Here is a 15,045-nt window from a genome sequence, read left to right as displayed (position 1 = left end):
ATACACAGAGGACAGTTTCTTGATGCGTCGTGTCTCAGAGCCTCGGTTTGAATTGAATGCATCTGCATTGCATTGCACGGTGTGGTGAGTTGTGGTGCCTGGTGCCAGATGACATGGTCTCTCCTCAGATGATGAACACGCAACCTGATGGTCTGTCGTGTGGTGGTGATGTTGATGGTGTTTTAAAACCATTCCTATGTTGCACTGCACCGGTACCATAATAATAAACAGTTTCTTGAATGAGATATGAACCATTGAACTCTCTACCATAGGCGGAGTGTGTCGGTCGGTCGGTTGTTTGGTCGGTCCGAGAATGAGTATCAACCTCCGGGAGTTTATGCAACCGCAGCAGTTTTTATTAGCACTTCTCACCGGATTGATGTGGCAACCTCTCCGAGCTCGATTCTGAATGTGGGCGACATTGTTGTTTTGTGTTGTTTAATGTTTATACTACAGTGATCGGCTGCAGACTGACGTTATTTGAGTTATTTAACTGTGAAAAGGGCTTTTCTCGTGATTGATTTGTGTGTTGCCAGTGTCAATAACGTTAGTTTTACATTTCCAAGAGTGACGAGAAGAATCTATATTTATGTAACTACATGACAACAAAACGATAGCAAACGATCTTTTACTAATCGGTGTATTTGATATCATAATGATGGAATTTAATGATGCTGGTAGCGGCGAGGGAGTTTCAAATGGCTTTTCGACCTACACAATCGGGTGAGTATTATAGTAGGCCTTGTGATGAAGTCGTTTTCTTGCTTGTTAATGATCACAGTTGACTTATCGGTTTTGGTCAGCTTAACATCCACACAAAAGAATAAAAATAGGATTGATACTTCGATTTAGAATAGTGCTCAAAGATCACTTTGTATTTGAAATTTGAGTGAATTATCGCTTGATAATCTTAGATTTAGAAATCTTCCTCTAATTTTATCATCACTAATGGTTGTATTGCTACTTTCAGTGTTTTTGCTGTTCGATTGATAGGACTGATATTTTCGGATGCAGTTCGGGTATTAGAAATTTGTGAAATAATGTGAAAAGCAAAGGATCAAAACTGGATTTCAGGGTATACTATAAATACCATGGCGGGTTGAGATTGCATAGAAAAAAAATTTCTTTACTTCGGCTAGCTTTTTGTATTCCATTCAACAGACATATTTTATTTTTGCACTTATTTAATCCAAAAGGGCTCAGAATCCTTATGGTTGAATTCATGCAAAATTTCATGTAAAAATAAACACTGATATTTTCCTTTGTTACTTGATCTCATTGACTCTTTTATATTCATTAGCATTCAACAAGAATTGTGGGTTATTTGTTCACTAATCGCGTCATCATTCACTGGATTCACGTTGATGTTACTTTTGTTGTTGTTGGAAACATCGATATTATTTTTGCCTTCCTAATGTCGAAAAGTAATGCAATCACTCTCGACTAGTGAAAATTGACAATATCTAAGCGTGTGTGTCAAATAATATCACTGATTTTTCTCAGAGATGGCCGCACCGACTTTTACTTTTATTGAATTTCATTCAGATCCGACGTCCGGTTCCTGAGTTACAGAGTGATGTGTGTTCAAAAATGCAAACAGTCATTTAGAGCAACGATGCAAAAAACGGAAAAAATCTTCCAAATTCGGCTCAACACTGTTTCAATTTGTATGTTATGTTAGTTACAGGCCACACAAACCGAGTTCGACTATTCCGGTTCCGGAAGAACGGAAAACTTGATTTTCTCACTTGATTTTCTCTGAGATGGTAGACTCAAATGAAAAGTTATGTGGTCCCATAGGTTACTATTGAACTGTATTCGGACTACCGACTTCCGGTTCCGGAGTTATAGAATGAAGCGTGTTTAATATTGCAAACCGTTATTCAGATAGACGATGCCAAACAGGAAAAAATTCTTTCAATTTATGCTCAAAACTGTTTCAATTTGTAGGTTATACTAGTTACTGCGCTCACGAACTGACTTCGCTAACCCGTATTTCTGGTTCCGCTTTTGGAAATGGTGGTCCAAAATTCCAAAACGTAATTAAATTGATTTCTCAAAAAAAGATAAAACCGATTGAATTTAATTCGGCTCCGAACTACAGGGGTATTAAAAATTGCAAACTGTCACTTAGAACGATGATGCCAAAAACAGAAGAATTCTTCTAAATTGTACTTATAACTGTAAACTTTCTAGTTTTTATTTAAGTTTCAAAGAATTTTTTTGAAAAATCTGATGAGTCTATGAGTAAAATGATTCATATCATGAGCAATAACTCATCTCTTCATTGTAAGTTTTGTTCAGTTGCAGCTCTAGTACCTTGTTTACGCTTGATTCTACGTTCATTATTTACAATCCCCAAGGCTTCAATTTCACTTGCCAAATGACATTTATAGCTTTTCAAGTCCATATAGACTGACCTTGGACGAGCACAGTTCGAAAAATTCTTGTGATTTTACATCTTATAAGATGCACACAAATGAAACGTCGTATTTCACGCAAAATTCAAGAATATATAAAATTGTGTGACTTGAAAAATACATGACTTGAAATTGAATGAAATAAAAAACAACAGATCTATAGCAACTGCATGACTTGAACCGAGAAACATTAGATCATAAAGCATGGCGTTTAATCGACTGAACCATAGAAGCACATATCTGCTAGGCTGGTAAAAGGTGCATATAAATTCATTCAGTCGTACTTGCTAGCCAAGTGCAAATTATATTTGGAGCCCGTAAAATTCTGTACGAATGGAATATTGCGTCATTGGTAAAGTTAAGTAGTTCTGAATTTTATCGTTTGTAGAACTATGTCACCTGTAAAATTCATAATTTTTCTCTGTGTGGAGACGATAATAATGCGCATATTACAAACTCTAGAAGCAGTAGTGCTAGACAAATAACTTCTGAAATAAACGTCGGATTGTTTTGAGGTCGAAGAAATGGTTTTGCATTGTGTTGTTCTCAAAACGGTAAATATGATTTACAGAGTTATTCAGTTTCTAGATTTCACCATTGATGGTTTCTAGTATGACAAAAAATTGACATCGCTGTCCACATGTACAGATAACCTGCCAAATGAAGAAATTTTATGCGAATTCGACTTTGAATTTATCTATTCCGGTATAAAACACCTGTTCTGAAATTTGATAGAGGTCAGCTACAACAATCTGATATCTAGGTATTGGCATTAAACATTGGCTACTATTTTATATTTACACCCAAACAGATTTAGAACAATTTTGTAGTATATTCATAATTTGATTTCTATAAGGGTGAGATATATTTTTTGTAACTCACTCTCACCATCTATGAATAATACAAATAACGTTATAAACAGTTCTTATAAAAACAAATCAACAAATTGATCATTTATCTGCTAAACATTGTATCAATTAAATAGAAATTTGTGAATTAGACCAACATTGAGACGGTATTAAATACACTTATAGGGGGCCCTCTTTGAAATGGTAGGAAAAATGCTTCATCATCTATGTTTTACAGAACATTTCTTTTGGAGCCTGTTTAGATGTACATTGGAGGATAACAAAAACATTTTTTACAATTAAAAAAATATTCAAAATGGCGGACATCTACCGAAACTAATTTTAAAACCCTGTTCTAATTCACCTAGTGGTGTGATAATGCCTTTCTCGTGTGACTTGAATTCTCAGTAATATTACTGTGGTACTCTTGAAAAAACTGGTCATTGAATAGAAATAGGAAAGTTTGCTCGGGCATAAACTAGGAAAGACGAAATATTTTCGATTTTTTCCAGTTTTTTGCAGCATCGGTCTAAATGACGGTTTGAAATTTTAAACACACTTCTTCCTATAATTTCGGATTACCTTTAATTTTGTGAAAATCGATTGTGTCGTCGCGGAAAAAAGTGAGTGTGTTGTGTTTTGGAGTTTTAGGCTGCAATTTCCAGCGACCAGGGACCGGTATATTCGAAGTCGGTTCGTATGGTCAGCAACTAATATGACCTACAAATTGGATGTTTTGAGCCAAAGTTAGAAGTATTTTTTTTTTCAATTGTATAATATATATTTTTAAAAGTTAGAAGTATGTTTCCTTTTATGCATCGACACACCGTATGCCCATTAATTCCAGTACAGGAATAGCCGACATCGATTCATATGGTCAATAACTTAAACTTTTTTTTTCTTTTGTTTACATCGTCGCACTACACGACATCATGGAATTTCAAACACTCATTACCCTGTAGCTCCGGAACCGGAAGTCAGATCCAGATCAAAGTCAGGAGATTTATGAAGGACCGTAAGCCCTTTCAGCTTGAGAAAATTGATTGAGTCGTCGCGAAGCTTAGTTAGTTAGTTACATTTTGAAGTTTTTGACCACTATTTCCGGTACTTTCGGAACCGGATTCTAGAAACCAGTATATCCGATGTGAGTTTGTGTGGTCTTTAACTTATAAACTAGAGGAATTAATGTACTATTTTTTGAAACATTAGATCATCTTTACATCTTTTTCCATGAAGGAAAACTTAAATTTGCAGTTTCTTCAATTATCACCCTTTAATTCCGAAACCGGAAATCAGATCCATATGAAATGCAAAAAAAATCTATGGGCCAATAGTGTCTTCCATTTGAGCCTAAGTTAGTTTAAATCGGTTCAACCACTTCGGAGAAATATTTTGTGCAATTTTTAGCACATTTTTGTTTTTAATTCTGGAACCGGAAGTCAGATCCATAGTAAATTTAAATAATTCTATGGGGCAATAATACCTCTCATTTTAGTCTAAGTTTGTAAAAATTGGTAAAAGTAGTGCATATCTCACACAGACATTTTGCGTATTCGACGAACTGAAAAGGATAAAAAGTAGACTTCTCGTTCACATGATATCGTCCAAAGTTGAACTATCATCCAAATTTACGTATCATTCAAATAATAAATCAAATTGAACAGGAGACTTGTCTCAAGTGCATAATAATTAGATTCTATTTAAATGTTCAGCATTTATCTACTTATAAACATGCATATAGATATATAGGAAGAACATTGGTATACAGTCACAGTGAAAACCAACTTTTGAACCGAGGCCCGAAGGTTCGAGTGTCATATACCATTCGACCCAGCTCGACGAACTGAGCAAATGTCTGTATGTGAATGTGTGTGTGATAAATAGTGACACTGACTTTTTCGAAGATGGCTGAACCGATTTTAACCATCTTAGATTCAACTGAAAGGTCTTGAGATGCCATAAGAATATCCCAATTTTCATTCGGATCAAACCCCTGGTTCCGGTGGTAGGGTGTTTAGTGTAAAAATGTCAATTTCAAGAATATGTTGTTCATAAGCTACTTCTTTATATTGACTAATGAATTTCTGTAGTTTGTAAACAAATAAACTATTGATAGTCCCATAGATGATTAGGTGAATTTTATCAAAGTCCAATTACCGGTACATTTTTTTTCCAAAATTCAAATCGCAATAGAGAATCTTAATAAAATTTGTAGGTCTTATTAGTGCATAATTGGATGAATCGAATGGCTCTATGCCGATATCCAGCTAGGAAAGGAAAGTATTTAATGACTTTGGAATTTTGCAGTTCAATCAAATAATTTTTTTCTTAATGAAGAAGCGTTCTTATTTGCATCCAACAATGAGTTGGGTCACGAATCGCACCTTCGTACATTTTTTCGTCGTTACTGTTATTATTGTTGTTTTTTTGTCTTCTCGGAAGTGATGTTGTGTTGTTTTTTCGTTTTCTTAATGCTACTCGATGCATTGAACCAGTTGGTTAATTGTTTATCTTGTTTATTTACAATATTTACAATTGGTAGTTGATGTTTAATGAATGGCAGGGCGATCACGGACTGATTCGAACTACATGACCTACTTGAAAGACTTATCGTGAATTTCCAAACTTCATATGGGCTATAGCATTCAAATCAACACGCACCTTCTCATTCTGCTACTAACCCAAATGACCAATCCCCTAACCTGTACAACTTATAGTTACTCCTATAATCGAGCATTCGCATAAGTCGAATCAGAGTGCCTTACACCGTGAATGAACGACCCGAGATGGTTTCTTTGGTTGATCGCTATTAAATATCCATGTTAGTGAAGTTTTTTGAATAATTTGAAAGTCCAGAACTGCAACAGAAATCATCTTTTTAAGGTAACATGATGTGGTTACGTAATTGCTTCAATATTTTTACCCAGGTTAATTTTCGGACGGTTTATCGTGGTGCTTCTGACCAAGAGTATTCAACAAATAGAGTACATTTTAAAATAAATACGAATACATAAGACATGTTACGTCCATCACAGCAGCTGTATGCCGTATGGTGTTTAGTCAAACTAAAATATCAACACTGAGTTTCCTTTAATTGCTACCGGTGGCTCTAGAGTACATTTTCATTTTCTCTGTTTTCGTTATTTTATTTCTCGGAATCCGTTCTGCTCGTCGCACAACGCCTTCACCAATCTCATCGTTGACCGGCATGCGGAAACTTTTGGAACTGACCATGAACCTGATGGGAACACATGTTGCTCGGGGATGGATCAATGATGGCTGCTTTGCATGGCACGGCGGCGTTTTGTTATACGTGGGACGACATTACGACCGATGTTTCACCGGATGGCGCGAGCGATTAGCAGAAACAGCGCGATCATCAGTCAACCGGTGCCAAATTTGGTAACCTCTAAAAAAGATTACGCGAAGGTGAGTTCTGGAATTAAATATTAGTACGAAAGGCACTGTTGTAAAAGCAATTATTTTGCAAAGTATTATAATTGTAATTCAGAACAATTTGTTATAATAATTATATTGAGCATAATTTCTGATGAGATACCCAACGGCAAAAAAAAATCGTCAAACAATGGATTTAGATTTTTTATATTTATTGTTTGACTCAGAACCAATACTCCCGACTAGTTAATTTAACTTCTGCGGAAGCAGGAATCAGTCCGTTTTTACTCCCCCTAACAACTTTTGAATGGAATGTGTGTAGGTAGGCGCCCGCAGTCACATTTCGAAATGATCATTTAAATTAAGCGAAAATAATGAAAACAAACCACGACGGTGCGGCGGCAGACAGCTGCTTGCTGGTCTGGTTTGGTCGGGCAGATTCAGCTACAAAGTAAATCCTACGCAAAACCGGACCCAAACGTCGTGGGAAATAATTAGAGAGGAATTTCTATTGTCCACAAGTGGAATACGCTACAGTAACAAATAAAAAACAGCGAAAAACAAAGGCAAAAAAAAGATATTAACCCAAGAAGTCGCAAAGCGAGCGACTTTGTGGTCTCCTTTTGTTATTTCTTTAGCAGCAACGTGCTGGGGGCTTTGTTTAATTCTGGAGGAATATTTTAATGTGCATTAATAAAGTCTTTACGTTTCACATGTCTCAAGCCTGGCTCTACGTCCTGACGAAATTTGTTGTTGTGGGCTGAACAGAACTTTCGGAATGTTGAGGTGATCTTGTGGTTGGCGCTTCACGTGGGGTGAAGTTTGGTCATCTCTGTTTTACCCAGAAAGGATATGCTGTATCTCATGACCGGAATTTGTTTTTGGGGTTTCATCTCTATTTTTTATATTTTTCAAAAAAAATGCAACAAACAGGAAGGGCTACGACAATCCTGCTTCCATCAAACATCGGATGGAATTCTTCCGGTTACAGTAGGACATTGATGATAATACAAAGTTTTGTAAACTTAAACCAGATGCTTTAGGATAAATAAATAGTTTAATTATGGACATGCACATCAAGAATAACATAATGAATTTTTGTGCACCAGAGACCCCTGTAATCGACGCGTGCACAACCGGCATAGAATGATCGTTAGCACTAACCGACCCGTTCAACCCTCCGAAAGAACGAACTGAGTAATTGGTACATCTGTGGAAACAGGAAATGCTGAGTGGCTAGATGTGTATGGCACCAACAGCCAAACGATTGTAATTACTTGAAAATACAGATTAGGTTTAATGACTTCTTTCCATCTTGTACAGATGAGGCTTGGGATTGAAGCTAACGATATTTTTAAATGCTCACTGCAAGTGTAAGCATGTGACGATGCCGAGAAACCGTTTTTAGTAACATCAATGTCAAGTTTACACTGTTGCCAGAAATAATCCCCAATTTGACAACACCTAAACATTTGAAAAGTCGCAAAAATTAATGGCAGTTACTCTTAGTTTACCTTCTCTTCTGTTAATAATTAACGTATTTTGTGATAATCAATTAATATGTGAAATTTCGAAAGAGGTTTTTGTGTTTAAAAAACTATATTGATTTTCAAAAAGTTTCGTGTAAAATCAAGCATTTTAATATCTTTGAGATCATTGAGTGTGAATATTTTTTTTTTAATCAAAAATTCTTGACATTTAGTTCTCTTACTCATGGGCGGCTGTTTTGTAGAATATTGCCGGTGGAGTATGTCGGGTATGATTTTTCTAAACTATTTCAAATGGGGACGGGTATAGCGTGAAGGGTTAACTCACCTGGTTTAGATTCCCTGCACCGCACATAGGGTCAGACAAAAATGCGCACTTCGGAAGATGACACAATTCGAACGAACATTGATTTCAAACGTTTTGTTATGACGTTTCACATCAATATTTGTTAACATTGTCTCAACTTTCCAAAGTTGTTCGAAATACCCCACGAACTAACAGAATGACAGAACAGCATTCTGCTTCTAGCTCCTTTTCTTTAAATAAAAAAATACTAGTTATCGGGTTAGTTATTGTTCAGAATCAAAGTCTCCTCTAGTTATGTTGCTGAATTTAATTGGTAAAATTTTCGTGCCGCTAATTGATTGTTGTTTTTTGTAAACCGTCATTTCCGATTCGTCATGATAGCAGCTTAGCAATAACATACACATCAAAAATGAGGAACACTCTCAGCAGTTATCTGTGTTGTAACAACTAACTTAGTTATTAGTTTTGAAGTTTGCGTGAATTGAAAGTAAAAGTGCCTCAGATGTTTAAAGTTTTAAACTAATTGTTCACTTCTTTTCCCATAAATAACACATGGATCAATAAGTCCCGAACTAACAATGGAAAAAACATTTTTTTTGCAATTTTTTTTTTATTCATCAACATAATCACCTTTTAGGGTGATACAATGGTTCCAACGTTTTTTTCCAATTTTTCAATACCATGTTTATAAAAAAATTTATCTTTCGCTTCAAAATAAGCTTCAGTTTCAGCGATGACCTCCTCATTTGAGCCAAATCTTTTTCCCTGGAGCATTTTTTTAAGATCAGCAAAGAGCCAGTAGTCACTGGGGGCTAAATCTGGCGAGTAGGGGGGGTGGCGAAGCAGATCAAAGCCCAATTCGTTCAATTTCGCCATTGTTTTCATCGACTTGTGGCAGGGTGCATTGCAGCAATCGCGGCACCCACTTGGAAAAAACCTTTTTCATGCTCAATTTTTCATGAAGGATAGTAAATACACTTCCATATGATATCTGTGTCATCTCAGCAATCTCACGGAGCTTCACTTTACGATCTTTCATTATAATTTTTGTCACTTCACTCACATTTTCCGGTGTAACGGCTTCCACAGGTCTACCCGAGCGTTGCGCGTCATTTGTGTCGGTACGACCACGTTTAAACTCGGCGAACCACCGACAAATCGTTGCTTTTGATGGACAAGAGTTCGGATAACATTTTTCAATCCATTGTTTCGCTTGCACGGTGTTTTTACCCATTAAAAACATTGTTTTATCAAAACACGAAACTCGGTTTTTTCCATTTTTTAAACAAACTACAAAACGACTTTACTCCAACCTCGATAACTCAGCTGTTTCTGGTCGGATCGACTAAAAATTTTGACCCGTTTCAAGCAAAAGTTAGTACTCTAGAAAGACGTGGTTACTGGTTTACTACGAGCGCCATCTCTGCTTTAGTCTCGGGACTTATTGATCCATGTGTTACGTTTATTTCTTAAAGCCGTTTACATAAGTTTTTCTGCGCCGCAGAACTTTGAAATAGAACTCTTATCCTATTATAATTATAATATAATCACAACGACTTGAATTTAATAAAACATATTCCTCTTATATTTTAAATACCATGTTAGGTATTTCGTTATTTATTATTAAATCTACTTAAGAATATTATTGAAATTATAAAATAAGCCGTTATTTTTATACGTTTTTTTGATAATTTCATAAACTATTTCGAGTTTGTTTGTATCAGTACATCTTTTCTATTCAAGTTTAGCTATTGGTTTAACTAATAAACGCAGTTGAAGTCAGAACTAAGTCTTAAAAGGGTGATATAATAAATTGAAACTCCAATGGTTTTAATGAATTGATAAAGAAGTTTCATGTAGGGAAAGTCACGACAAGCAAGAATGTCGCGAACTGGGACATTGGATAGTCTACTTTGGGTACGCAAAGAATTTATTAGTTGAGATCTGACATCACGATACTTCACGCATGTCCAACCGACAAAATCAATATCGCGATTATCTTCGCCACAAGTACAATGATCAGTCTCGGAGAGTCCAATGCGAAGGAGGTGTGCATCTAACGTGTAGTGATTGGACATGAGTCTGGACATCACACGAATGAAATCCCTACTTAATTTTGTTTTTATCGTTCTCTTTGGAATATGTAACGATGTAGATCAATTTTCATTTGGAAGGCAATAATGACTAGACTCTGCACTTTTTTCAATCGAAGTCATTTTATCAAAAAGATATTTCTTAACAATACTATATTTAATTTATTGTATGTGTATAATCACAAATAACTTGTATGTGTATAATCACGTAAAACTTGTTTATACGGCGCAATTCAATAAAATCTCGTAATTTTTGTAAAATGTAATTGTAATTAACGATGGAAGAAACGAAAATTCGTTTAAACTGTTATATATAGGTTTGATTAGTTGATGTATGGTATAGGGATAGAGGAAGATGGGGAATTTCAAACCAAACTTTGATTTTACCTCACCAGCAGGGCTTGCAAATTGAAGCAACAAATATTAACAAAAGAGTTTCACCTTCTGTACTATTCACACACATTAGTATGTTAGGTTAAATTCACAGCGCAACCCAAGCAAGGAGAGCTGCCTCGTTCGTTCATTAGTTCATGAAGATGTGCGCCAGCTGATGAGTATGCTTCATGAAGTTAGCATATGATGAATGGTTCTCATATTGAAGATGCCTATGAGAAAGAAAACTAGATTCACAACTTTTAGTTTCGATGAATATTAATTGAAACAGCATTGATTTTTGTGTTTCTAGGATATATACGTAGTGTAAACTCCCAAGAAAAAAATTGATCGTTTTGAAAACGGACTCGAATGCAAAATTTATACAAATATACAATGTTTGAAATATTTTTGAAATGTAATCCAATTTGGTCTTGGAGTACAAATGTTATGTTCAAAAATGATTTCTGTAAACCTACACTGAAAAAACACCGTAAAAATTGCCTGTGTGACCTTGCTTTGCATCTTGTAGCACACGGTAAAGCAACGTTCTTAATTCTCTTACAGTACTAACGAGAATGAACCCTTCATTTCATTGCATTGTCATGTGTTTACTAAGACTGAAATCACAGGCAATCTACCAAGCAAGGGAACTTTTCTGCTCAGTAGCATATACTCTCACGCATCCAATTTCTCTCTAATAAAGGCCTCTCATTTAGTTATGTCAAGCAAAGTGTTCACAGCGGGTGTTTTTTTGTGGCTTCGTTCGTTTGAGGATTCACAATACAAGCCCTGCTTACTAGATATACAGAATTTTCCAAAATTAGAGAAATAAAGATCAAACTAGAAGCAAAATGCTACGATTTAGGGATTACTGAATTTAAAAATTTAAAAGTTATAAGGATTACAAACATATATTTAATTTTGTCGATATGAAATTTCGAACCACTTCGTTTGTAATGAAAAATATAGATACAAAATCGATGTTGATTTTTCGGAGCCGCAGTTTAGATTGACCATGATCTGCAGCGTAATGTTACATATTGGTGATAAATTGAAAAACAAAATATTTACAAAAACCCTTCTTAATCCACCTTGTAGTGTGATAATGCCTTTCTCTTTTTTCAAAACAGTCTCATGAAAATATTTTCAATATTTTTATTAAATAAGACGCTGATTTGGGCTCATTTTTGATACCAATTAATTCAGACTGATTCGAGTAGTTCAAGATTTAGTGTCATCTCGAAAAAAATTTTTGAGATGACACTAAATCTCGAAGTTCATGAAATTATTCTATTTTTGGCATCAACAAAATTTTTTCGATTTCCCCTATGGTGAATTTTCAAGAAATTTTCAAACCTTAACCGCCGGGTATCACTCCTTACCCTTATCCGATTTAGCTCAAATTTTGCATGGGGACGTTTTTCGAGGTGCTAACGGAATTAGAGATTAACCCAAAATATTGGCACCCTTATCTAAGAGCGGTAAAAAACGCGTTTTGTCGATTACGTAACTTATACCATCATATCTCCGGAACCCGAATACGCAGTCATTTGATCTTCGAACTTGATCAATAGCCCAACGAGCCTAAGCTTGTTAAATTCGGTTCATCCCTCTTTGAGAAACTCGCGTGGTAAAAAACAACGCGTTTTGTCTGTTACGTCACTTATACCATCATATATTCGGAACCAGAAGTCGCAGTCAATTAATCTTCGAAGTTGATCAATGACCCAAACAAACTTAAGTTTGTTGAAATCGGTTGAGCCATCTCTGAGATAATTTTGCGTTTAAAAGTGCACACACAGACATTTTCCGATCTTGTCGAGCTGTGTCGATTGGTATATAATACTGTGGGTCTCCGAGGCTCCGTTCGATAGTCGGTTTTTCCAGCAATTCTAATACCTTTCTATAGAGAAAGGCAAAAAGCTTGAAACTAATCATCTAACTATTTTTTGTCGATAATTTATTGTTATTTCGCATGCAAAATCATTTGAAAGCATCAAAATACGTAGTGGTTTGATATTATCCACAAGCTATGTTTTACAAAATGATGTAGTGAAAACATTTTTAATATTTACAATAGTTCACTTTTACATACAATGATATTGAAAATATTTAGCCTTTTGATTTTACGCAAATGTGTTAGAGAACCAATGTAGTTTTTAAAACATAAAACAAACACTTTTGGAATCTCAAAAATCACTTGTTTATCGCAGAGAGTTTCGTATAGAAATACCGGAAGTAGCGGTCAAATTTTTAGAACAGAATTTATATCAATTTGTCATATTAACGATTTTGAGAAAGGCATTACCAGGGGACGGATATAGCGCGATGGGTAAATCGATGCCTTGCACGCAGTCCTTCGGGGCTCGATTCCCAACCCCACACATGGTACGATTTCTAGACGAGAAGCGAATGACCTTAATTTTAAAACTTCTATAATCGACACAAAAAAACGTCATTACACCACTGGGTGGATTAAAACATATTTCATATTAATTTCGTAAAAAATTCTTAAAGCTATTCATTGTTACGTTTCGCATTCAGCTCATCAGTGCATTAGCAGATTATGTTGATCTGCTGATGCCACGTCACGGATCAAAATAATCCGCTAAGCAGACGTAAAGTACTTGCTACGTACAAGTCACTTGCTTACCTTACCTTCCTGACGTCCGAAAGTACGAAACAAATTCTGACCGCCAACAGGTTGTAGTCATTAAGGGGTTTTTGGTACCTCTTGGGGGTTCTTAAAGCTGTTTTAGGAAATTTTTATATTTAAAATTCCATAACACAACCTTATGGTTCACGACATTCTTGTGACTAAATTATTATCAAAAATTTACTTATATTTTGCCTGAGTGTAAATTTTTCAAAGTTTTAAAAAAATGGGTAAGATCTTTTCTGTTCAAACTAATGACTAATAAGTTATCGCTCATAGTTGAAAATCTAGAATTTCGTGTTTGAATATATGAATGATTTCTCACTTAACGGAATAACAAAAAAAAATAACGGTCATCTTGGAACACTGCCACACGGTCATGACGCTTTCTTACATTGCACTTGAGACACCGATGCTTCTGCTGATTTGTTTCTTTCAAATTACCGAGCAACTATTTCGAGCCCGCCAGTGCGTTGAGCAGCTAGATAATGTTATAATTGATGACGACTTCCTTTTCGGTTTTTGGGTTATGCTTTCTATTCCTTAAGTGCTCAAAGCGACTGCCGAAAATAAAACGAAAGGCCCGGTGTTACACATTTTGGTTTGTTTGAAGCAACGTTTGGAAATAGGATCGTTCTGTTTATTTTTGGTAACTGATTTTTCCTTCTAGGACGATACCTAGATATTCATTTTCTCGTAAGTCTGACCGAGGGGCGTGTTGTCGGATTTGTTACGAAATATAAATCATCCTCGTGGATGACAACGGTTTCAAATAGATCTGCCGATGTCCCCTGCATGTTTATCTTTTTCGTTCGTACGGAGATTGAACGTACGAAGTAATACGTGTCCGAAGGTGGCATTACCGTGCAAACAGATTCGGATGAAATTTGATCCAAGTGACGGCGGTGGCAGTTGCATTAGGATTATTAGTTTTAATTTTAGAAAAATGATAGCGGTGCGGGCAGCTTGCTATACCGGACTGTTTACCAACAAAAATACAGTAAAGGTGCACGGGTGTTCTGTCATCGTATAAATAAAAGTGTTTAGACACGTGCGGAAAGAGTTTTGTTTGGGATTTAATGCTTTTCAATCCCTAGGAAAAAATACCGCCAAAGTCAAATATAAAATAATCAGAGAGGGCGCGATACTCAAAAGTTTCTGCTGGATTCAACATTCGTCAAGAGCAGTTTAGTTATTAAAATAACAATGCAAAGTTTTTAAAATTCTAAGTTATATATATTAGATTACAATTTTTGAACACCACCGAAATGTGTGCGGGCCATTTTCAAAATTTAGGAAGAGTCTATAGTTTGGAATAGAAGAAAATACGAAATATATGACATTCCCGAATTTCATGCGACAATTTGCCAATGTGAGTCTCAACTTAACTTCATCCCAGCATGAATAAATTGTGCACGTGTTCATTCGGACCGCAAAATAACCATCTGTTCGACCCTCATCAC

General features: G+C 35.7%; 1 protein-coding gene across 2 annotated transcripts in view; it reads left to right on the top strand.

The window, feature by feature from the left end:
- The first annotated feature begins 345 nt into the window (after nucleotides 1–345).
- LOC131427173 (TNF receptor-associated factor 4) overlaps nucleotides 346–15,045 on the top strand; it is a 118,850-nt gene continuing 104,150 nt past the window's right edge. The window contains exons 1-2 of one of the 2 annotated variants that reach the window (XM_058590140.1): nucleotides 346–723; nucleotides 6,634–6,697. In XM_058590140.1, the coding sequence (XP_058446123.1) occupies nucleotides 656–723; nucleotides 6,634–6,697 (132 nt within the window). In that variant the 5' untranslated portion in view covers nucleotides 346–655. Of the gene's footprint in view, nucleotides 724–6,630; nucleotides 6,698–15,045 lie in introns of both variants that reach the window. The other variant, XM_058590139.1, reaches the window with a different exon arrangement.

This window comes from Malaya genurostris, chromosome 2 (assembly GCF_030247185.1).
Source record: "Malaya genurostris strain Urasoe2022 chromosome 2, Malgen_1.1, whole genome shotgun sequence".
In the NCBI taxonomy this organism is placed as follows: domain Eukaryota; kingdom Metazoa; phylum Arthropoda; class Insecta; order Diptera; family Culicidae; genus Malaya; species Malaya genurostris.
The sequence above is the reverse complement of the archived record's forward strand: the minus strand, read 5'-3'. Positions and strand labels throughout refer to the sequence as shown.